Source organism: Trematosphaeria pertusa (assembly GCF_010094035.1).
Source record: "Trematosphaeria pertusa strain CBS 122368 unplaced genomic scaffold BU26scaffold_1, whole genome shotgun sequence".
NCBI lineage: Eukaryota > Fungi > Ascomycota > Dothideomycetes > Pleosporales > Trematosphaeriaceae > Trematosphaeria > Trematosphaeria pertusa.
In genome coordinates this window covers 1448775-1471689 of record NW_022987212.1, presented here as the reverse complement: position 1 = coordinate 1471689, position 22915 = coordinate 1448775, and the positions used below count along the sequence as shown (strand labels likewise).

Sequence of the window (22915 nt, the reverse complement as noted above, 5' to 3'; positions counted from 1 at the left end):
ATTGCGAATTCCTCGGGGAGTGGTTGCGCTCGCAGCTGCAACTCTCCCTCTCCACCATCAAACCGAGCGAGCGAGCTGCCTACCCACCACACTAGGTCAAACTAGGGATCCCTACGTCCTTCGGCTTCCATTCGAGCGAACGCCGGAGGGGTCTACATGCTCCTTTCCCAGCCCTTAGACCCTATCTCTGCACGCTAAATGCTCCATCGAAGCCACGGACCGTACCTAGCTAACCACCAAGGTACCTAGAGGAAGTAGCTTCAAGAGTACGTTTCGTATTTGCGGCCATCCGAGCCACACGGAGAGCGCCGGGATAGCATCGGATGACCGCTCCATTGGTCCACAGAACACCAAGGACTTCCGGAAAGGATCACAACCCTATCAAAAACTTTCCTAGGACCGACGTGCGGGGAGAGCTAGTGGTTTTGGCGTGAGTTCTCCGCACAAACGGAGCCTTGAGCGTAAGGAGCCGCAGTCAGCTTTGGGACTCTTGGTGGTGTGATCACCACCTGCTACCATATTCCACATGCTAGAATCCTAACCTGTCCGCGTTGCGAGTTGGCGCGTAACATGAAACTAGAGGGCTTGTGCGGGGTGTTGATGCTCGTGTCTGGGAACGGAACCGTCCCGATACATGCAGACTGCCCAGGTGCGGACGGCAGAGACATCATGGTTCAGGATTACTCATTGGCCGAGCTTGGCGGCGGTAGTATTCCGAGTCAGATGGCGGTCTTTGATTTCGCCTTCACCATCGTACAGCACCAATTTTTGGATGCATTCAATCGGACCGAATTCGAAAGCCACTGTCTGCAGGGATTTTGGGTGGTACACAGAGAAATTGGAACGAGAGAGGCTGACTCCGGACGATAGGCGCTTTGCATTGGGCTACCTACTCAGATGGAAGCATTCTGGGAAACCGGAGAAACCGTCGAGCCGTGCTACTGTACAATCCATGTCGATCCCTTCTTGGACGCCGATAACAGAGGAAAATATTCGAAGTTGGATCAGTTTGGGGAACGAAGGAGGACTAGCCGAAGAAGGGTGTGAAATCGACCGCCGTAAAACCCTTAACCCATGTCGCTCTGCGACCTATTAAACATGGAATGAAAGTAAGGTTGAAAAGTGCCGTCCGCCATATCGTGCGCCGCACAGCCGTTCATAGCATCTCGTCGTCCATGGCGGTATCGCCGCCAGCGGTGGCTTGAGCAGCGTCTCCGTTGGTGACCATGGCGTCATTACCACCCTCGTTGGCTGGGAAGTAGTCCGCCATCTCGGCATCAAGCTCTTCGACAGTCTTCTTCTTGCCGCCGCGGTCGCGGCCTCCGCGACCACCACGACCACGAGTGCGTCCACGTCCCCGACCTCCGGCAGGTGCGGCCTTGGTAGCTGTGGCTGGCTTTGGCTTGTCCTTCTTGGGCTGACTGGGACCTTGTAAGTGGATGTCGGAGTTTGATGGATAGGAGTACCTACGTGACACGGTCGGCGAGGGACGGCTGCGTTGGGGCGGGCACGTTCGCAGCGCTAACCAGCATTTCGACACGAATGGGACGGTTGTCAATCTTGACCTTGTCAAGAGCAGCCGTGGCTTTGACGGCGTGGTCGGCCTTGCTGAAGATGACCATGGCGCTTCCGAGGCTCCGGCCAGACGGTCCATACTGCATCAAGATCCGCTTGGGTTTTCCGACGCCGATTGCTGAGATGAAATATTCCTACAAGGCGCATTAGTCGTCGTCTCGTCGCAGGGTATAGTATCGCAGAAAGGGAAGCAAGATCAGCGAGTCCGGATTGGTTGGTGGCAGCAAACGGCGTTTCCAAGTTCGCAGGTAAAAGAGTGCCGCTCAGAAAGCGGAGCATGTCCATATGCAGCAGTAGCGTTCATTCAGCGAGGCGGAGGCAGCGTCAACGTGGAGCATGTCGGCGCGAGAGAGGGGAGCTAGCATCACAGCGGGTTGGTTCGTCTCGTTCCCGTGTGCCCTGCCGTTGCCCACTAATAGCCATCTCAACCCTCATGTACTTGTGGTTCTGCTCGCTGCTTTGGAGGTTTGCGCGTCCACTGCTAGCCTCGACGCGTCATGCGTCATGCTGCCTGTGCTCTGCCGTCCTCGCTGAAGCTGGACCTATGCGGTCCTGGACGAGGAATCTCCAACTTTCGTCGCTGCGGCACTCGTGGGTGTCGCATGCTGCCAAGTACAATACCTGTCCCGTCTGCCCAACACGGACTATGGTATGACTTGTAGCGCAAGCATGGTGATGACGACCCATACTGGAAGGTGGAGCACTGGGGCGCTCGGATTTGTCGGACTCGCGTGCGCTCGAAAGTCGACGCAAAAGCAGGTTCAAAGACCGTCGTAGGTCTTACATACCTTGAGCTGGTTCTCATCCACATCCTGCGGCTACGGCGCGTTAGCTTCGCTCACGACGGAGGGCGTGGAGGCAACGTACCAGGTTGGAGATCATGATCTTCGTCTCGCCTGCGGTAGCAGCAGGGGCAGTAGGAGTGGGCTTGCCCGGCTTCGTCTGCTTGGTCGTCTTGTGGACACCGCCGACGGGAGCCTCGGTGGCAGGGCGGCCGACGCCGGAGCGTCGCGCGCCTCGACCGCGGCGGTTTGACTGGCGACGGTTCTTGAGGATGTCGTCGAGCGACTGGTCGAGCTTGCCGGTAGACATGGTAAGGCTGGGCTTAGTGATGTTTGGTGGTGTCGGTTGGGCAGGTGAGAGCGGGTATCGCTATCTTCGGGCAGACGAAGCGGGAATGTCGCTGATGGCAGAGTTCGTGGTTTCAGTGATGGCGTTGTCGTGCGCTAGCGCTAAAGGTGACGCTGCGACGGGAGATGGGCACGCTGCTGGGCTGACGCGCGGGTTGGGAACCGGTACGTGTCGCAGTTGCGGACTCGGCGGATGAAGAGTCGTAGGGAGAGACTGCGAAGTTGGGCGCGAAGTCGCGGCGGGGGCTTTGTAAAGAAGATGGAGCGGCAGGGCGTGGGTCGATGGCCACGGGGCAGTGAAGCGGTGGTGAGATGAGGAAGAGGGCGAGGGAGGGCGAAGGCAGAAACAAAAGGGACGCTGCGCACGGGCCGGCGACTCAGCCACGGCTTGGCGCGCTGGCGAACGTCATTGGCCGTGCTCCCGGTCGCACCTGCCTGGAGCTTGCACACCGCGACAGCGCCTGCCATATCGATATCGCCAGCAGTCGCCGCGATGGACCGGTAGCACCATGGCAATCACTCCGGTGAGCATCACGAAACACTGCACCCCATGGCCCCATGGCGACGCTAACGCCCACCAAGTGGCAGTTCAAGTTCTTCGACGTCGCGCAGGTCAAGCTCCCCGACGGCGAGAGCTCATTCCTCTCCGAAGTATGACGCCCTCCGCCTGCACTGTTTTCCTTCTCACACGCCGCAGCCCGGAAACATCACGTCCGTGGTATCGGGGTCGGAGAGCATCTTCTTCGGCAGCTCCGATGGCATCGTCCGCATCTTGTCGCAGGCCTTCAAGGTCGTGCGCTCGTTCAAGGCCCACGATGCGGGCGCCATTACGCATATGAAGCAGATCGCGGGGACCGCTCTGCTAGTCACGGTGGCCGAAGATCTGTCAAACGAACCGGTGCTCAAGGTGTGGGCGCTGGACAAGCTGGAGAAGAAGACAGGCACTCCGCGCTGCCAGAGCACCCTGACCATCCACAATGGCCGGAAGCAGTTCCCCATATCCGCTTTCGCCGCGCTCGACGACCTATCGCAGCTCGCTGTGGGCTTTGCCAACGGCGGCGTCACAGTGGTCAGAGGTGATCTCATACACGACCGAGGAGCAAGACAACGAACCGTCTTCGAATCGGAGGAGCCCATTACCGGCATTGAGTTCCGCGAGGGCAACATTACGACCCTCTATATCGCGACGACCGGGCGCATTCTGACTCTGGTCATCTCTGGCAGGGGCCAAGGGCAGCCTGCGAAGACGCTCGACGAGTACGGCTGCAGCGTAGGATGCATGGCTGTGGACAAGAATACACGCGAGGTGGTTGTTGCGCGTAATGATGCCCTCTACTACTACGGGCAGCATGGGCGAGGACCGCCCTACACCTACGAAGGGGAGAAGACGATGATATCTATATTCAGGGATTATATCGTGATGGTTTCGCCCCCGAAGTCGAGCGCCATGCCCCGTGCTGGCCCGCTAAGAGCCTTTGGCATGAGCAGCACCGACGATGTCTTCAATACCTCCACACTCACCCTTCTCAACCCGGAGCTTCGACTCGTAGCACACCAAGAGCAGATTTCATCCCAAATCAAGGCAATCCTCTCTGAATGGGGTGATTTGTTTGTTCTGACCATGGATGGGAAGGTACTTGACTCCGTCTTTTTGTTATGACCCTAACTAACCCAAATGCAGATCTTCCGGTATCATGAGAAGCCTTTTGCTCAGAAGCTCGACATTCTATACCAAAGGAACCTGTATCTCCTCGCTATTAATCTAGCACAGAAGGCGGGTGTCGATCCGTCGCAGCAGAACGTTATTCTACGAAAGTACGGTGACTACCTCTACCAGAAGCAGGATTACGACACCGCCATGCAGCAGTACCTGAAAGCAATCGACAACACCGAGCCGTCACAAGTCATTCGAAAGGTGTGTTTGTGTCCATCCCCGGGATAGTCTCCGCTAACTCTAGGTGCAGTTCCTAGATACCCAGAGGATTCACAACCTAATTGATTATCTCGAAGAACTCCACGACCACCACAGAGCGACGTCAGATCACACCACCCTCCTCTTGAACTGCTATGCCAAACTAAAGGACGTAGAGAAGCTAGAGGAATTCATCAAATCGCCCGGTGACCTCAAGTTTGACCTTGATACCGCCATCTCCATGTGCCGTCAAGGAGGCTACTATGACCAAGCTGCCTACCTCGCCCGCAAGCATGGCGAACACGAACTCGTCGTGGACATTCTCATCGAAGACTCCAAACGCTATGCCGAAGCAGTGGCATACATCTGGCGATTGGAGCCTGAAGTCGCCTATTTCAACCTCATGAAATACGCGACGGTGCTCCTCGAGCAGTGTCCAAAAGACACAACACGACTCTTCATCGACTATTATACCGGTAATTTTAGGCCGAAGAAAGATGCAATTGTCATACCGAACGCTCCAACGTCAACCGGCATGAGCATGGGTCTCGGCGCCGCATCCAATGCGGTCCAGAATCTTGCCGCCCTCCTCCCACTTCCATACATGAACGTCAGCGCCGTTGCCACACCGCCTCCTGGCGAGACGAAGTCGACCATGAGCCAAGCCCAGATAGTAGAGACGAGCACCGACGAGCCAGCGCCTGAATACAAAATACCCAAACCACGAACTGCATTCTCGGCCTTTGTGGATCATCCACAGGAATTCATTGTGTTTCTTGAGGCTTGCATAAAGTCCGAAAACCTTCGCGAAGACGATAAGGTCGACCTCTACACCACCCTCTTTGAGATGTACCTGCATACCGCATCGTCTAAGAAGGACGGCGAGCGGCAGGAGTGGGAAAATAAAGCCAAGAAGCTCGTCGAAGGCAAGAACATCCCTATCGACACGTCAAACGTCCTGTTGCTCTCCCACCTCTCGAACTTCCGCGATGGTACAATCCTCGTACGCGAGCAACAGGGTCTCCACTTTGACATATTCCGCTCCTACACCGCGGCCAACGATACCCAAGGCGCTATTCGCGCTCTTCGCAAATACGGCCCCGAAGAGCCCGCCCTGTATCCCGCAGCGCTCGCGTACTTCACCTCCGACCCAAACGTGCTCACAGAAGCGGGTGACGATCTCGACATGGTGCTGAAAAAGATAGACGAGGATGGCCTCATGGCTCCCTTACAAGTCATCCAGACCCTTTCCGCCAACGGCGTCGCCACAATGGGCATGATAAAGCAATACCTCTCCACAACCATTGAGCGCGAGCGCCAAGAAATTGCCACCAACCGTAAAACCATCGAAACCTTCCGCTCCGACACGGAAACCAAGAAATCAGAGCTGCAGAACCTCACCACCAAGCCAGTCGTCTTCCAGGCCGCGCGCTGCAAAGTCTGTAATGGCCCGCTAGAGCTACCTGTAGTGCATTTCTTGTGCAAACACTCTTTCCACCAGCGGTGCTTAAGCACGGATGAGGACGTGGAGGATGAGAGCGTCGAGTGCCCGCTCTGCAGTGGGCAGAATCAGACTATTAGGGCGATCAGGAAAGCGCAGCTCGAGAGTGCAGAGCGGCACGATCTGTTTACAGATGCGTTGCGCAGGTCGAAGGATGGTTTCGCCGTCATTAGCGAGTGGTTCGGTCGCGGAGTCATGGGCGTCGGCGCCGCAGAGTAGCGGGTTGCGGGGTGCCTTAGCGTTTGCTCAATACTCAATGCGTAAAGCAACTTCATCTAACGCTTCTATGCACTACGTCCAGCTTTTCTTACCCGTGGTATGCGCATCTGAGCTCGTACTGTGCACCGTCCCCCCGTCTCCGTCTTCGTCCTACCTGCAATCTCACCCTTACTAACATCGCACTTCTCCCACTCCATCCACATTCTCCCCCCCAACCCAACCAACTTCCCTATTGTTAACTAGCAACTCGCCCCGCTATTAATCGATAGCTCCTCGCCACATCTGCATCGAACGTGCAGGTTTTACACTCAATATTGCACTTCGCGTACATGGCGCATGTGCCCGCGCAGCCTTGCAGTGGGTATGCAATGGCGCCTGTGATGTCGCCTGCGGTGTAGGTGGTCGACGAATTGATTCGCGGGGGTTTTGCAACTTGGTACAGGTGGTGGGGAGTGGCCGGCGTCGGGCTGGGGGAAGGCGTTGGAGAGGATGGCGAGGGGGATTAGGGTAGGTAGGGAGAGGGGAACGTCTGCGAGGGGTTTGGGCAAGGGAGGTAGCGCCGTAGATAGTGGTGACTGCGGCGAGACGAGCGGGCTGAGAGGAGTCTTAAAGACACGATGTGGGAGAAGATGTTAAGTTGGAGCTGAAGCTGAAGTGGTAGGAGTGCAGTACATAGCAGCGCAGTGCGGTGATGCAAGGCGCGCAGGCATACTCAGTTATACTGTACGCGGGAGCGAAACTGCACTGAGTGAAGGATAGGTAGATATAGTGGTGTTTGCGGGTGTCCCAAATGCCCATGCTGCGGGAACACTGGTTCGTGCAGCGCGATGCGTAGATGGCACTGCTCTTTGAGGAGGTTAGGTGGACGGGGGATGGGTGGCGCGGGCTAGTGGTTGATGTATATTAGTAGGGGCTGCTGTGTTGAGGAAGGGCACTTCGCTTCGTACTACACATGTCTCTGGTTAGATTGATCGAGCGAAAATGATGTTGCTGGTAGGGGGGTGGTAGTGCTGCTACCGAGAGTTCCAGGGGGCGAGCGTGTCTGAGAACGGGATGAGCAGTGGGTAGGAGGGCGGCTGGGTTGCGGAGTGTTGGGGTGTGTGGAATGTCTGCGTTTTGCTTTTAGCTCGACCGAGAGAAAGCTAGATTCAAGAAGGATAAAATATGTAGAAGCGCGGAATGAAATGCCTATAGTTCCACTGCTCCCATGGGAGGTTCAACAAGATACGCTTAACACTCTCCCGAGGGGGGTCCACTGTTGGTTCCTGCGCCACCAGGCGGTAGGCTGACCTTCCGATAAATGATACCCCACTGCCACTTGCGTCTCCACTTTATCAAAGGCCAGCCGTCGTGCTCCGCAATCATCTCTTCAATGTCTCTGCCCTTGTCAAGAGCCCATCGAGTACGAACAATCGAGGTTCCTCGTGCGATTTCTTTCATAGCGATAGGGAATTCGGCGGGCGCATGCCAGGGCAATGGCCATGGGAGCACCTGGTGCTCTGCCTGGTGAGAGAGCGGAGGAGGGTGCGAGTTGTGTCGACGATAGTATTCGACAAAAGTCTCTTGGAACGCTGCTGCTTCCTTGGCCATGTTCCACACGTGCTGGTCTTGGTCGCCCTGGAAGACGAGGGAGAAGGAATTTGAAGGCATGCCTCGAGAGTATAAGTCGTTCGCTTCCAGGATCCAATCCGCGAGTGATTGAAGAAGGCACCATGCTTGGATATATTGGAGCCCGCTCAAGTCGGCAGTTGCTCCCCAACGGGACGGGATGACGTGGCCCCATAGATCCACACGCCTTTCGATTCGGAGACGAGGATTTTCGACGCAAAAGGGAATGAGTCCTCGAGCATGTACCTCCGGTGAAGATACGGCTCTATCTTTTTCGTCGATGATGATTCGGCGGATGTGCGTTCGTCGGTCGCTTCCTAGGTGCTTTAGGAACGCAATCGCCATAGCTGTGGCAGAAAAGTACCACCCGAAAGGTCTAGGATCGAATTCTAAGTTCAAGGGATATTCCTCATCCCACCAAAGAAGGCTTTCGAGGGAGTCGAGCTGCGTCTCGTCCGGTACGGTCCATGCCTCGGGTTTGAAATCTAGCACCCAGCAGTGACTACCACGCATGAAACCAACATTCCGGTCCAGGGGATCGTCCTTTGGCGGCGGTGACTGAGGTAACGCCTTGGCTGCTAACTGTTGGAACTCCGGATGACTTGCCGCTAGTTCGAGCGCGAACTCTAGCGCCTCCCTGGAGGCAACGACGTGCTTCCCATGTAGGTTGTACTCAATGCGATGAATTTCTGGGCCGGAGTGGAAGTTTCTATCACGGAGCGTCTGAAATTGGTTGACAAAACTCGGTCCTGTTCGAGGGAATCGTTGGATCAGTTTGGCTAGATCATCGGGTGTGACGGTATCAGCCACAGCGAGCAGGATCCTCCATTTAGCAACAGTTGCATAGTCCACGAGACGCTTGAATCGAAGGGCGTCTGAGCACAAGGAATGTTCGCTCACCAAGTCTCCGGCGGTGAACGTGATCGTGTTGGCCTGGAAAGGGAGGCCGTGCATCTCATTGGCCGCAGCCTTGCATGTATACATCAGGTCGAGCGCAACAATAGAGTTGTTGCAGCACCGAAGCTTGCCTGCACATCCGTCCCAGACATGGTGGTATCCGTTCTCCTCGAACAGGTAGTGCGAATAGCACAGGTATCGGAGTTCGCGCGGGAGGCGGAAGAAGGATGACTGATGCTGGGGGAACACAGCCAAAAAGCCGCGGTCTGTAGTCGGCATTGCGTAGAACTAGAGTATGGCGTATGAAAGCGGTGCATGGATGGGGGGTGAAGATGAAAAGAAGAGCTTGAGGACCTGGCAGCGGGTGAGGTTAATAGTAAACGCCTGGGTGATGTCTCAATCGTCTACGTGTACTCGCCTTAGCGCTGTCCACAAATTGCAAGCTGGCACAAAGGGGCCGCTGTTGCCTGCCGTAGCCGATGACGGGCAGTAAGCGGTATCCATGGATGGTGCCACGGCCCGCAGCGGGCACACATTTCTGCGCGCACGCGACGCCAAGACCCTCTCTTCGCCTTTCCACCACCACACAAATATTCATCATACGCCGTTACAGCGAGCCCGAAGTCGAGCATTCGGACGCAATGCCTTCGCCATGCCGCATTGCTATTGTATGTCTCACACTACGCGACTCCGGCGGCTTAAGCCGCAGAACGACAGTATCACCATCACTTCACGCAAGGCGAACCAACTTTGCGCAGTCATCGATTCGCTCGACCTCGTCATAAAGAAGATGCGAGCATACTACATATACAGTACCGGTAAAAAAGACGCTATATTTCCAAATCCGCAGGTAGAAGGGGTATCATCAAAAGGTTCAGCGGTTTAGTACAGAAAGGATCCACGGTTCAGTGTAGGCAACATCCACTGTACCACTTAGCTGCCGTCGCTGGACCGTGGCGAAACATTGGGTGGAGACTTACGCAATGGAGAACGTTGACGCCCAACGCTTTTCGACTAAGAAGACACGCAGTCAACCGGCGAACGATAAAACGGCTCTGCTGAGGGGCATCACGTGATTAGCGGAAGTCATGAAACGCAACGGGTTGAACTGACCTCTGTCATTCTTCTCCGTCTCATCACCTTCAACACTGGCAGATTAGTCAGCATGGCCTTGCGCACGATCTAGAAAGGCCACCGTACACTTACTCAAGATGGCAACTCAACTCCTAAGGGGCCCGGCCACCAACAGCACCAACTACATCAGGACCTGTAGGCGATTAGTCTTTCATACGGCGTCACGATAATGTAAACGGACTCAGGCTCTTCCGCCAGGGGCGCAAACCCTGACCGCCGTCCAGCTCAAAGTCAAGAAGGCGCTCGCCGAGGACTACGACTACATCAAGAACGTGCCTTGCTCGAAGCATTAGTCACATGTAAGATCGAAGAGGGGCAGGACCTACGCTTGATGCTCGTACGCTGCGACATCCTCATGGGCCAGCTCACCAGGTGGAGTATGTACGACACAGTCTCTACAGGGCCTCATTGACAACTACTAGACCTCATTAGACAGGCCACATCTTGTTCAGGGCAAGGGAGAACTTACCTCGTAGAGGATCGAGCCTTCGTCAGGAAGGAGCGACGGCGACTACACCGACTCCTTCGCCGACTACTCAACAACCCCGATCCCGTCGAGAAGCGGTGGGCCCGCGACTTGGCCGTTTACCTGGGTGAGACTCCCATTAGCGACTGGTGGCATCTTGTTCAGCACAAGACTTACCACGACAACCTCCTCGCACCAGTACGGCAGATCCACATCGACAACATGGGCCATGCTGTAAACATGAGTAAGCACACGATCTCGAACGCTCCGACATCGACTCGTAAGGCGAGTCGCAGAACCAAATTAACTTACTGGACTGAGCCGCAGCGGAAGGACAGCGGAGGCGACAATGGGAGCTATGGACCGTTAGTCGATATCACACTAGCGCAGACGGGCGAGACCAGACCATACCGAGAGACAGGAAGCGACAGACAGATCTGCTAAGAGCGTTGGTCAGTGGCTTGATGGTGACAGCGTGGTGGACACCAGGGGAGACGGGCCAGCAGTGATAATCTACAGTCAATGCAACACCTGTGGCCACGTCAGCAACCCGTCTCGAGCCCGCGGGCGGGGACGGCAAACCGTGAAACCTCACTGCATCGTCACAACGTCAGCTAAGCCGAACGGTCCAGACATGGTGTGGCACGACTCACATGCGTAGGACTCCTTGGAGTCTCATCATGAAGTTGTTCTGCAGGCTCCTCGTCGAGAAGCGATAGGTACTCGCGCATCCAGTCGAACTGCTCCAAGGGGAAGTACCTGAAGGCCCACTTCGCGGCGGCACGACTATCGGTTGTGAGCCATCTGGCGAAGTTACGATGACCGGTGTCGAAAATGAGCTCGTTTCGCGCATTGTCGAGGCGGGTGCAGTGCAGGAATAGGTGGCGGACCGTTTGGCGTCGACGGGGACGTTCATAGCATAGGTCGCAGAACCGATCATGGATGCCCTGGAAAGAGAAGGCGGTCAGCAGGAGCGGCGACGAGGACTTCGCATGCCTCACCTTTGCGCGAATTGAGAATAGAGCGTCTCGCAGCCCGATTTTCCCGCTGCAGCACTGAAAGAGCACGGAGGTGAAGTGGGTGCTCGTGTTTGCGTAGTACTTGAGGCTCTGGGGCCCCTGCGTAGATGGCGGGTGGAGCTTGGTCTTGCTCACCGATCCGGCGTTGATGCTGGTACGCATCCCGCTCTAGCCATCGTTCTGACATGACTGCATATCTGCACTCACGGCCGGCTCGCTTAAGCGCATTGGATCGCCTCGCCGCATCGTTCCACTGCTCCGGTGAAGCTCCCTCACGAGCAAGCTCTCAAAATTCTCGATCCTGCTCGTTGAGCTCGGTGCACTGGCTCTGGATGCAACGCCTTGGCGTGACTCGGAGGGTAACTGACTCCTACAGCTCCTCTGACTCCTCAAAATTTCTCTTAATACTTAAACCGCGCTCTAACTCTTCCTCCACCTTCCGCAAGCACTCTCCCTTTCCACACGATCAGCAAAGCCACAAACCAGCATCAGAACACCATGGAAGGATTGGACCAGGACCAAGTTGGCCACATCACGAACCTCAAGAACCTCATCATCTGTAAGTACGCCCCACCTTATCCCTCACAGTGCCCCAATTAACAATTCTATCTTAGCTCAAGCACAAGCTCTTTGGGGCCCAGGGTTCTCCTACAACGACGGCCGATTCGATGTCATCTTCAGCCAGCGCGGAGACGAATACGTCGTGCAGCTCATTGTGTACGCCCTGGAAAATGGCTTCTCCTCGTGGGAACTTCTCATGGATGGCCGCGCCGGTGATGAGTTCTGCGCGGCCATGGAGGCCCTGTGGGGCAAGATTCAGACCAAGATTTCCGAGATTCCTGGTAAGTTTGCTTTCGTGCTTTTCTGAGCCGGAAAACGGGCTGATTGAATCGTAGAGCTGTCTCAGGGTGAAACGTACGGTGGCAAACCAGAACATAGATAGCACGCTCCCTCCGAACTCGGGCTTAAACCTGGCACCGCAGATCGGCAACGAGATTACGGACAACGAGATGGGCTGGTCTCGGGGCACGGTAGCTTCATAACCTTCTTCTCTTCAGCTCGTCTCGTCTCGAGCATGTAAAGAGAACTCCATTGAAAATCTAGAACTTCCATCTCAGCTTTTCTTCCAGCGTTCATGTTTCTCCAGACTGCCATTACTCTAGCGTTCTTTGATAGACCCTACCTCTTTTCACCACAATCTCCTCTCGCCCCACCTAGTCCATCCCCATTCCCATCTCTCCGCTTCCTAACCCGGATCCGCATCCCTCGCCCTCCCGTCGTCTATCCTAAACTATTGCCGGATACGCTTACTAGCTCACGCACCCCTTAGCTCCTAATTATATATATATATATATACAGCTACTTCCTTCGTATGTCCATGAATTAACCCATGCCTTCTTACTCGCTAATTCTCTAGTATAAACCTACCTACCACTCTCCTATCTCTCCTATCCCAGATCAGCATATCTATTCTCTCTCCCCCAATACACATCTCCTTCCTGCCCTACTCACTTACCAGTACCCCCATCTAATCCCCCTCGTTCCTCATCCTCCAACACACCGCCGCGTCTCCATACTGCCCACCCACCATACTCGCCGTCCGCCTTCGCGCCCTCCCTCTACCAGCGCCTTCCACTTCACCCGCGAGCCGAGCTGCATGTACATGTCTACGATAGCTTGCACGTTGCACTCAATCGATGTCGCGGATGTGCGTGCCAAGGATGAGGGAGTTGTGCTTTTTGTTTAATAATCTTAATATTAACAAGTTCAGGCATTGGTAGTAGTGCGAGGGGGAAGGCAGACTAGAAACCTAGCTGTTAGGACGTTTTAGTAGAGAAGAAGAGTTACAGCAGAAGTGCTGTTAAAGGAGGTTTTAGAATATTTGTACAGTATTTCGCAAGACTTTAATACTTACTAGAGTAGGTATATAGCTTCTGATCTATATACAGTACTGTAGAGAGGTAATAAGGCAGAGAGAGGGAGAGAGGTACAGTACTACTACGCTAGGCTATTAGAGCTTAGCTACAGTATAGTAATAGGTGTATTACTGCTTTCTACTTTACGCTAAGCAGTCTGATAGCATTGCTTCCTCTAGGCAGAGCCTAGTACTACTAGCAATTATCCGGATCCATGGCTCGCTCATACAGAAACCAGGTGGACGTTTCCTTAGCTGGCTTGCCATGTGCGTACAAGGGGTCATTCTCGAGCTGATGGAGAAATGCCCGCTCTGCGTTATGCCGCTCCTCGCTTCCCTCGTCGCCCCAGGCCTGGCGCATCTTCTCCATGGGCCCATGGACGTCCTGCTGCTCCATGCATTTCAGCTGTTTCTTGAGCTGGTCAAACGAGGCCTTGTATTGCTCGGGCGGGATCGGGCCTTCCCCTTTAGAGTCGTGACCACTGTTTATCGCATGCAAGGTCCATTCCCCTGGTTGCTGGAGCCGGACCTCGCAATTTGGGTCAAAGCAATGGAAAGACTCGTGGCGCCCGTCGAAATGGTGCCTCTCCCGCGCCTCAATAAGCAGCAGCCGGACAGCCCACTTCCGAAATGCGTGGTGGTAAAAATGATAGTGGATGCGCTCAAACGCTCCTACAGGGCCGCGGAACTCCTTAGGGGGCGGAAGAATGCTTTGTCGCGTGCGGCTTGGATCGATCCTTTCCCATCCGCCTATAGTGCCGGTAGTGTCTCCTGGAGCCAGTCGCCATAGGCTTCGTTCCAGTTGGTAGTCCACGCCCTGCTGAAGGATGGACGCGGAAGCGCTGATGCTAGCGGGGCACTGTTGGATTAGGATCCTAAACTCATCTGGCGGCGGATCCGTAGCTTTTCGTAGCCAGCTCTCGCGCACGGTTACGCGGGTCGCGCGAGGGAATCGGTGCTGTACGGTTCGCCAGAAGTCCCGTACCAGATCCTCTGCGCGCTGCGGTCGCATGACTGCTGCGCCGGTGCGAAGCCCTGCTTCCCAGTCGTGCCAGATGTATTTCGCACCGTCGAAACAAACCTCAACCTGTTCTGCGTAGGCGAGGAAGCTGAGGGCGTAGTGCGCTTGGCCAGGGAACCCTCCGGCGAGTAGTCAGCCGCCGTTGACGGAGTACCACGCGTCCGGACAGGACCAAAAAAGCGGTTTGGCCAGAGTGCGCGTGGCAGATGACACTCGCATAAGCTGGAAGAGCGTAGGGCCGTCGCAGAAGCTGACAACGTGTAGCTGCAGCTCTGCGGGAAAGTCGCGGAATTTCTGAAACTGAGAGCACGAGGTGCGCGTAGGCGTAGGCGTTGGCTGGACGTAGAGGAAGAAAGGAACGCAGGGTTCGCCATCGTGGGTGACGTGGAGGTCCCAGTTCAGCGGCCTTGTCCAAGGGCCTGTATGAATTGCACAGAGTACCCTAACCATAGAAGGGGATAAAGGTGGGCTGCGCTTTAACGGGGTATTCACGTCTTCGACTGAGTTTTGCAGTGCAACAAGAGATGGGGTTCTGTTTTTCAAGAGCCCAACTAGCGCCATTGTGAACACGTGTTCTCTTTTCCTCGCCACGCCAGGGTCACGTGTTTGCGGCGTCCGCTCTGCCTAGCAGACGAAATATAAACCTGGACCTAGGCGCCTCGCGCGCTAGGCAAAGCCTAGCTATGGGGTAAACGTCCAAGCAAAGACGTAGACACGTGTACGAGTAACTCTCTTTTAGCGCTACGTTCCGCTATTTCAGAGACTTAATCCTAGCGCTACGGAAAGAGAGCGTGTGCCTCTTCCTTCTATCCTGCCGCGCCCTGGAAACCCGTACCCTTCCCCCAAATCCTTACGCCGCCTCCGTTGTATGAGGGGAGGGGTGCGCGCCGCTTCCTTACTCCTTGCTAGGCCCCCTGTGCCGCTCTTTCTTTCCGTCTACGTATACACAGTTCGCCTTTTGTTTAGAGGACGAGCAACGTGGCTATAGGAGAGTATGCGGTGGTATAAAGTAGCCTTTCCTCCTCTAACTATTGCTACGTCAGTATCCTCATCGTTAGTGTTCTCTGGCAGACGCTACTCTACTCTTCGTCTTTCTGTACACTTCCCTCTACAGCCTTTCTCTATCTTCAGTCGGCCTACCCCTAAAGAGGATAGTACATCTGCCTGCTGCCTTTTCCGCTGCAAAGATGCACCTCTCGTTCCTCACGGGCAGGGCGCAGTACAGTTTCCGCTTGCCTGCCCAAGCAGGGCACCGCGCCTGTGGGGAGTGATTGGTGATCGGACCACCACCCAGCCAGGAGCGAGCAAGTGGCATGCCGAAGACATGGCGTTGCATCGCTACGAGGATTCTCGAGCGAGCCATCCTATCTCAGCCAACGAGCACTATCCAGAGGGAGCCTACATTGCGACGTATGGACGCCGCTTTAAATACGATACCCTTGGGTTCAAGGAGCCCTGCACTGGAACGGAAGCGCGGATTACTCCTGACTGTAGATCGGTTTTGAACAAACTACGAATTGAGTTTTAGCAAGAGAATAAGAGAGAATGCGTGTAGTTAGTAAAGTAGTAGGAATGTACGAGCCAAAGAGGGCGAAGTAGGCGTGGGATTTAGGGGGGATAGAGGGGAGAAGGTACGGCGGGAGTGCTGTCGAAGGAGGTTTTAGAAAGTGTTTGTACAGTATTTACCAAGAGTTTTGTTAGAGTTTAACTGCCAAGCGTCCTAATCGGGTACTAGCGCCTTAGAGATTTCTTCGATTTCTCGGAGCTTTATATACTTAATACAATACCCCTTACCCTAATATGCTGTATTTCTTAGTTTCCTACTTTAACAAGTTTAACACTCGCTAGGGTAGGTATGCGGCTCCTTACTCTATGCGGGTGGGCTGTCTCACTATTCCAGCGGTTAAGAGCTGCCGAGCCGAACGATAAACGAAATCTAGATTAAGAAAACTAAAACACTATTCTCTACGAATACGCGAAGCCGAAGGCAGTATCCACGGACTGCCGACGCGGGTATCATGCAAGCACAACCGTTCTCCAAGAAATCCAGCAAACAACACCATTTACCTACCCCCCACCCCCAAAACTCTCTCACACAATCAAGCACCCCCCTCCGCCCCACAAACCCCCAAATCCAGCAACAAATCCCCCGCCGTAACATCAATCCCGCCACTCCTCGCATCCTCCACGCCAAACGCCAAAAACAGCACATCATCGACATACCCATGATACCGCTGCCCGGCGGCCTTCCAGCTCATGCTCGTCACATAGAACATCTCCGAGTGCTCCTTGGGCAGCTCTTGGCCGAAGTTCTTCCACTTGGGGATGTCGGTGGTGCTCGTCAGCGGGCCGCGGCCGTGGATCCAGAGGGGCTTCTGGGCGATGGCGTGGACGGCGAAGGGCGGCGATTGCTGGAAGAGCAGGACGTACGGCTCGTACATGGCGTGCCAGGCGGCCCATTTCTTGTGCTGGAAGAGGGCCATGACGAAGGTGTTGGCGGCGGAGGGGCGGCAGGCCGGGTCGCTGCGCGCGCAGAGCGTGATGGCGAGCGAGTTGGTGGCCTGGTGCAGGTTTTCGTTGGCGGGCGCCGGCTGCGGCATGTACTTCGCCATGCAGGCGTCGTCGCTGGAGGCGGCGAGAGGTGCGAGATTAGGGCCTACAGAGCCGTCTGGTAACAGCTGGGAGAAGACGCGCTTGGGCTCCACGTCGTGGTGCACGTAGGCGTTGCCCTGCGGGTCCCAGAACATGAACCAGTTCTTCTCGACCTGGCCCCATGGCGGTGGGCGCTGCAGCTCCGTGGACGTTTTGAAGAGAGTGGTGGCGAGCGCTTCAAGCGCGAAGTCGGGCACTAAGGGGCGGAGATCCTGGGCCCAGAGACCAAAGCACGCATGTGCAGATTGCGAGCCAAACATTACGAAGGGCGCGTCTGGTCCGTAGAATACACGCATGTCATGCGGGCCAACGCTGTTTCCAAAGAAATCTAGCTCGCCCAAGCAATTACCGAAGTTGGTAGTGGTGACGGGAAGAATAGCAGGTTCGGTTGCGCAGGCAAGTTTGCCGTCAGGTTGGAACTTTGCATTGCAGACAACCTCTTCGAAGATCGCGTCCCCGTCCTTTTCGCGCTGCGCCACGATGATCCAAGTGCCAGGCTCGTGCGGGTGAGGAATGATGTTCGGGTTCAATGCTGGGTAATCTGGACCGAAGTCGATAGTGAAGTATTTCCGGTCGGCGGTGGAGACCGAAAAGACTTCTCGATATTGGGAGGAATCGACAATGGCTTCGCCTGCGTCGTCGACTGGAAATGCAGGAGCGGGCTGGGGCTCTTGCGGTGAAGGTGTTGCGGGCGCTGAGATGCCTGGAACAGCGGAGCTAGTTGGTACATAGTCGACGTGATTTCCGTGAGCGGTCGTAGGTGCATTCTCGGCTACGTCGAGTGAGGTCTCGAGCTCCACCCTTTGCGGTATAGAAGTCGGGTCGGCTGGACCCTCCTGTAGCAAGAGCTCAGGTTCTTGGGTCGTCGTGGGCCGGTTTTCGGGCCCATACTGGGGCGCGGTCTCATCGTGATTACGGAACGCTTTTGACCAGTTCTCTACTGCGGATTCTCCATCAAAGTAGACGAAGAACATATACCCAAAGACGAGCAGAGGTCCAATGAGGACAATGAGCCTGGGGAAGGGTCTAACCAACATGATGGGCGAGTAACTGAGGAGTAGCAGAGACGGCGAAGCTCATAGCTCTGGGAGCTGAGCTTTTCGTGCGCCTGCGATAAGAAAGTCGCGTGCGGCGCGCGTGAGGAGCAACTGGGAAGATGCCGTGTAGATCGCGATGCATGATGATGTTGGCTGGGACGGACCGAGGCAGCGACCATGCAAAAGACACACCGAAATTCATGTGTGAGTTATATTGCTCATGACAGGGGCCGCTCCGAGCAGTTGGAAGGCGAAAGCGCGGGCATCCTTGTGAGGGCAAAGATTATCGGCGTTGGTTCCTGGTTCGGGGGCTCTCCGTGGCGATCGACGTCACGCGTGCACAGATGGGGAACTACCCCGCACGGGCCTCCCGCCCTGGAGCCGCCCAAATTTCGTGGGGACGATAGCGTCGGAGTGATACCCCTATCCAGACGTCGATAAACTTCCGATCCGGCCTCCATCGGGAGCGTTGTTCGTCGCCGTTGTTCGGAACGCCTACCGAGGGTTCATGTGAAGCCAAACATGACTCGCAGGCCGCACACCCTTCACAGCACGCATCAAAAAGTTTGGCAGAAATGACGACGTGGATCGCGATGGATGATAGAACAAGGCCATGGAATTCGCTTCTGTTGGATTTGGAGTATCTGATTCGCCCTCACGCTTTCACTGGCGCAGGCGCTAGCGTCTTGTTGAACAGCCAATTCGAAAACTTGACGCTCGGCTCGTCAAACAACTTGGTCGCCACCTCGGCGACATAGAGGGTGAGGGGAAAGAGAATCAGCTGCGGCACCCAGAGCGCCAGTTCAAACCCCATTGCGCCCTTCTTGGAGAGGGGAAACGCATCGATCCACTGCGGGATGTGCTCCTTGTGCACTGGCCTTGAGAAGCCGGTGGCAGCGTACAGCCGATCGCCCAGTAACCATATCACTGGCCCGTGCACCAGGTATAGCGCGAAGGAGATGCGGGCGAGGTACTGGCAGAAGCGAGTCTCGAAGAACCGCTTGAGCCACGGGAGGCGCGGGACCGCTGCGACGATGAAGAGTGCCGCCCAAAACAGGAAGAACCATTTGGCTTCGAAGGCGGCTTGCGGCTTTAGGTGCGAGAGCCAAATCCAGCCCGGAGATTTTGACACGATGTTTTCTTGCCCGTCCCAAGAAGGTACGCCGCCAAAGTAGAGACCAGCAATGAATAGGTGGAAGAAGATGAGCTCCTTGAAGCCTTCTAGGTAGGAGAAGGCCCTCGGCAGTTGGTCATCCAAAGCGAGCAGGTCGAAATCGCAGAGCATCATGCCCGCCATGAACATGGCACCGTACCAGCCGTCGACGATGTACAAGAAGTAGACGATCAGGCCAGCTTCGCACCACAGCCGCGCGTTCCTGGTGCATCGTGAGAAGGCGGACAGCGCCGTGTAGATGATGATGGAGCCTTTGAATTCGATCGGGATGGACCAGGCGTGCGCATGGTACAGCAGAGGGAATTCGTACACGTTGCCGGTCAGGAAGACGAAACTGTAGTTCTTGAAATTCGAGTACCATGTCCAGACTTCTTCCCGGTAACTGCTCTTCGGTTCGCCAAAGTCGCTCCAGATCCCGAACCAGTGGCTTTGGGACATCCATAGAAAGGTGACCGCGATGACGGGGATATAGAGTCGCAACCAGCGGCGGAAAAGGGCGGAGCCGACAGTGTCTCCTACGCTAGAGGACTGGCCTTTTTGTATCTGGCTCATCGACTTGACGGACAGAACGTATCCCGAGATGATGAAGAAGATGGCCACAGCGAAGTGACCGCCCGAGAAGAAGTTGCGGACAAAGGGTAGGGCAACGAAGTAGTGCTTTCCGTCGTAGCCAAACGCATTCTCGTAGATGGAGTTGCCCATGGTGTTGTGCGCCCAGAGCTGGTGATGATGAAAGTAGACCGTGAGTGCTGCAAATCCCCTCAACCCGTCGAGCCAGGCTGTCCGTCTGATGGGCTTTCTAGGACTTTTCGGGCTGCCAGGCCGCAGGGCGAGGAATTCCGGTCGCACCAGGTCGAAACTCCATCTGGAGGCCCGAATTGGCTTCCAGGACGCCGAGTTAAGGTTGACATCCTCCAGGCGACCGCAGTCCAACAGTCCTTCGAACTTGGACGGCATTGTGAGCAGAAAGGCCTCGTGGCGACTCGCTCGTAATGGGATGGGATGCGTAGAAGATAATTGCCAAAGGGGAGTGAGACTGCTCTTGAAAGAAGGGCAGCAGAATCCCGTCGGGTGGGAGACACGATGCTCGCTACCGGTGCTTCCATAAAACAGCCCACAATTTGAGGGCGATAGCGCATCGCGGGTCAGGGAAGCACAACTCATTCCCGAGCTGCATGAGTGCACAGCTCCAAGGGTGGTCGCGCAGGATTAGATCTGCGGGGTTCGCTGCAGCTGCGGGGATAAGGTTAGTGGGAGCCGCCCACAAACGGGCGGAGATCGACCAACGCTCCACGTCGGCTTCACATGCGTGCCACGGTGCATTGTTTTGTCGGCCTCATGTGAAGGATGTGGTTGGGCAGTCCCTGGCAGATGAAGGGGCGTAGCCTGCAGGTGTAGTTGTAGTCACGGCCTAAAAGGGATAGGCGGCCGCTGCGCTCTCGGAGACTACCCGGATAAGCTTTAGCTTGGCGGAGTAGGGATCCTCCTTGGTTCATTCTCCCGGGATGCTCGTCCAAGTTTACCCAATTCCTATTGCACACGCAATATGCCTCCTTGTCTACCTCCTCTTTCGACCTGCCGTCTGGGTACGTATCGTGAGTAGATCCGGCGCCCAATGGTACTTCCCGTCGACGTCATGTCGGACCGCCGCCGAGGCCCAATTTCTAGCTTAGAGATCGCCACTGGCCGAGGGATGGGGGGATGAGAGCGACCGGGGTAGCTCTCAGCTCATTTTATCGTAGCTCCTGGCGCGGCTGGTTGAAAGGGCGGCTCCTGTAATTTCGTGATAACTTCAGCATGCGCCCTCGGTCATACAGGCCTCCTCCTCTCAAGCTCCGTCTCGACACCAAGATGCCCGCACACTCTCCAATTGCTTCCCATTTTCAGGGCAAGCTGACTGCCCAAGTCCGGAGAGTGTTGCCCGCCTATCTTGTGCTTATCTGCTTGTTCGTCTTCTTCGCCAACACCCACTTCTTCACCGCTCCAATTCGGGCCGCGCACAAGTACAAGCGAGAACTGAGATACCAGCAGCCCCTGAAGACGGCTGGCACCGTCATTCCAAGAAAGATTTGGCAGACATGGAAGACGGGACCGCTCCAGTTCGAGGAACGAGATTCGACGACGGCGAAGACCTGGCCAGCCAAGAATCCCAAGTGGAGGTACGAAGTGCTGACCGACGACAACGACATGCAATACGTCGAGTGGCAGTACGGTGTCCATGGCCTCAACCGACCCGACATCGTTGACTTCTACCGCGAGGTCAACATTACCATCATCAAGGCCGATCTGTTGCGGTACCTCATTATGTACGCAGAGGGCGGCGTCTACGCTGATATTGATGTCGAATGCCTCCGACCAGTCAATCGATTCATACCAGAGCGCTACAACGAGCACGATGTTGACATGATCATTGGTGTCGAGATCGACGAGCCGGCCTTCGTGGATCATCCAATTCTGGGCTCCAAGTGCCAATCGTTCTGCCAATGGACATTTGCGGCCAAGCCCCGGCTCCCGGTAATGATGCGACTGATCGAGAACATCCAGGACTGGCTCCACGATCTTGCGCGGCAGAAAGGCGTTCCCATTGGGCAATTGGAGCTGGATTTCAACGAGGTCATCAGCGGCACTGGTCCTTCCGCATTTACCAAGGCGGTGCTCGACCAGATGGCGGTGCAGAACCACGGCAAAGCGGTGACGTGGGACGCCTTCCACAACCTGGCCGAGTCGAAACTCATTGGGGGCATACTAGTCCTCAACGTGGAAGCTTTTGCTGCAGGCCAAGGTCACTCCGACTCAGGCAACCATGATTCTCGGGGAGCGCTCGTCAAGCACCACTATCACGCCTCAGGGTGGCCGACTCGCCATCCGAGACACAATCATCCCATGTACGGCGAGGTCGAGAAGTGCAACTGGGCGCCCGATTGCGTTAAGGAGTGGGATAAGAATGTCGCCGAATGGGACCTGCTGCCGCAGGAGGAACGGGAAAAGCGTCTCGCCAGCAGGCCACCACCACCACCGCCAGCATAGATTTGAGGTTTGCGGTCCTCACCAGGCCACTGCCTGTTGCCACGTGGAGCAGCATCTTCGTTGGTCTGAACATTGCCCAACGCCGAAAGATGACGTTGCCCTCCCCGCACCTCTTGCGTGAGGGAATTCGCCGTCGGAGAGGACGCAGGCAGAGGCAATCGCCGAGTCGAAGAAGGGATGGGCTGCAAATGAGCACAATGGAAGCGGCGTTCGGTGCTGGTAATGAGGGTTGCTGGAGTTCTGGGCGTATGAACAAAGAGGGGCGAGAATCTTCGCATAGAATCGTACATACCCATTGCTAAGTCATGGACAAATTCAAGTTATCATTCCGCTTCTCCTTTTTCCCCGTATGACCTGCTCGTTCCCAGTAGACGCCTTTCGCAACCGGATAGGCGCGGGCGGCAGGGCTTCGATGACTCTCGCACATTGTCGGCTTGTATATTGGAAGCTTTGAGTCAAAGAAGTCATCCGAGCATATTTCCATGATAAGAAGACGTTGAAATTGATGATAATATTGGCGATGACAATAATGGTGATGATTCCTGACCCGCACTGGGTCCGGGCGGGGGAAATGCTGAGCTGAGTAATCAGCCACTAGCCTAGTCATGTGATCGGCTAAATCGCGCCT

The 22915-nt window shown here is 55.6% G+C and overlaps 10 protein-coding genes across 10 annotated transcripts; 4 read left to right on the top strand and 6 right to left on the bottom strand.

The window, feature by feature from the left end:
- Window positions 1-1126: 1126 nt before the first annotated feature.
- BU26DRAFT_13804 (RNA-binding domain-containing protein) lies at window positions 1127-2782 on the bottom strand. The gene is made up of 4 exons (XM_033819785.1): window positions 2443-2782; window positions 2364-2393; window positions 1471-1709; window positions 1127-1421 (listed from the first exon to the last, which is right to left on the bottom strand). Exons 1-4 carry the CDS (start codon window positions 2665-2667, stop codon window positions 1157-1159), a joined length of 759 nt encoding a protein of 252 aa, XP_033691061.1. The 5' UTR covers window positions 2668-2782; the 3' UTR covers window positions 1127-1156.
- A 370-nt stretch (window positions 2783-3152) lies between these two features.
- BU26DRAFT_598834 (vacuolar protein sorting-associated protein 11) lies at window positions 3153-6821 on the top strand. Its single transcript, XM_033835056.1, has 5 exons — window positions 3153-3229; window positions 3288-3356; window positions 3403-4338; window positions 4387-4620; window positions 4670-6821. Exons 1-5 carry the CDS (start codon window positions 3215-3217, stop codon window positions 6335-6337), a joined length of 2922 nt encoding a protein of 973 aa, XP_033691060.1. The 5' UTR covers window positions 3153-3214; the 3' UTR covers window positions 6338-6821.
- A 616-nt stretch (window positions 6822-7437) lies between these two features.
- On the bottom strand, window positions 7438-9338 carry BU26DRAFT_512953 (uncharacterized protein). The gene has a single exon (XM_033827511.1). The coding sequence runs from the start codon at window positions 9119-9121 to the stop codon at window positions 7568-7570; it is 1554 nt and encodes a 517-aa protein (XP_033691059.1). The 5' UTR covers window positions 9122-9338; the 3' UTR covers window positions 7438-7567.
- Window positions 9339-10018: 680 nt separating this feature from the next.
- Window positions 10019-10971, top strand: BU26DRAFT_13713 (uncharacterized protein). Its single transcript, XM_033819768.1, has 2 exons — window positions 10019-10353; window positions 10399-10971. The coding sequence occupies exons 1-2, from the start codon at window positions 10308-10310 to the stop codon at window positions 10884-10886; spliced, it is 534 nt and encodes a 177-aa protein (XP_033691058.1). The 5' UTR covers window positions 10019-10307; the 3' UTR covers window positions 10887-10971.
- BU26DRAFT_557527 (uncharacterized protein) lies at window positions 10962-11623 on the bottom strand (the record flags this gene model as incomplete). The annotated part of the gene is made up of 2 exons (XM_033832468.1): window positions 10962-10973; window positions 11096-11623. The coding sequence occupies 2 exons, from the start codon at window positions 11621-11623 to the stop codon at window positions 10962-10964; spliced, it is 540 nt and encodes a 179-aa protein (XP_033691057.1).
- Window positions 11624-11959: 336 nt separating this feature from the next.
- On the top strand, window positions 11960-12404 carry BU26DRAFT_557526 (uncharacterized protein; the record flags this gene model as incomplete). The annotated part of the gene is made up of 3 exons (XM_033832467.1): window positions 11960-12020; window positions 12076-12303; window positions 12358-12404. 3 exons carry the CDS (start codon window positions 11960-11962, stop codon window positions 12402-12404), a joined length of 336 nt encoding a protein of 111 aa, XP_033691056.1.
- Window positions 12405-13572: 1168 nt separating this feature from the next.
- BU26DRAFT_545497 (uncharacterized protein) lies at window positions 13573-14958 on the bottom strand (the record flags this gene model as incomplete). The annotated part of the gene is made up of 2 exons (XM_033831788.1): window positions 13573-14485; window positions 14552-14958. The coding sequence occupies 2 exons, from the start codon at window positions 14956-14958 to the stop codon at window positions 13573-13575; spliced, it is 1320 nt and encodes a 439-aa protein (XP_033691055.1).
- A 1538-nt stretch (window positions 14959-16496) lies between these two features.
- BU26DRAFT_536376 (uncharacterized protein) lies at window positions 16497-18482 on the bottom strand (the record flags this gene model as incomplete). Its single annotated transcript, XM_033831343.1, has 2 exons — window positions 17882-18482; window positions 16497-17692 (listed from the first exon to the last, which is right to left on the bottom strand). Exons 1-2 carry the CDS (start codon window positions 18084-18086, stop codon window positions 16497-16499), a joined length of 1401 nt encoding a protein of 466 aa, XP_033691054.1. The 5' UTR covers window positions 18087-18482.
- Window positions 18483-18741: 259 nt separating this feature from the next.
- BU26DRAFT_415613 (uncharacterized protein) lies at window positions 18742-20217 on the bottom strand (the record flags this gene model as incomplete). The annotated part of the gene is made up of 1 exon (XM_033823123.1): window positions 18742-20217. The coding sequence occupies one exon, from the start codon at window positions 20215-20217 to the stop codon at window positions 18742-18744; it is 1476 nt and encodes a 491-aa protein (XP_033691053.1).
- An 894-nt stretch (window positions 20218-21111) lies between these two features.
- On the top strand, window positions 21112-22287 carry BU26DRAFT_412650 (glycosyltransferase family 32 protein; the record flags this gene model as incomplete). The annotated part of the gene is made up of 1 exon (XM_033822982.1): window positions 21112-22287. The coding sequence occupies one exon, from the start codon at window positions 21112-21114 to the stop codon at window positions 22285-22287; it is 1176 nt and encodes a 391-aa protein (XP_033691052.1).
- Between the last annotated feature and the right edge of the window lie 628 nt (window positions 22288-22915).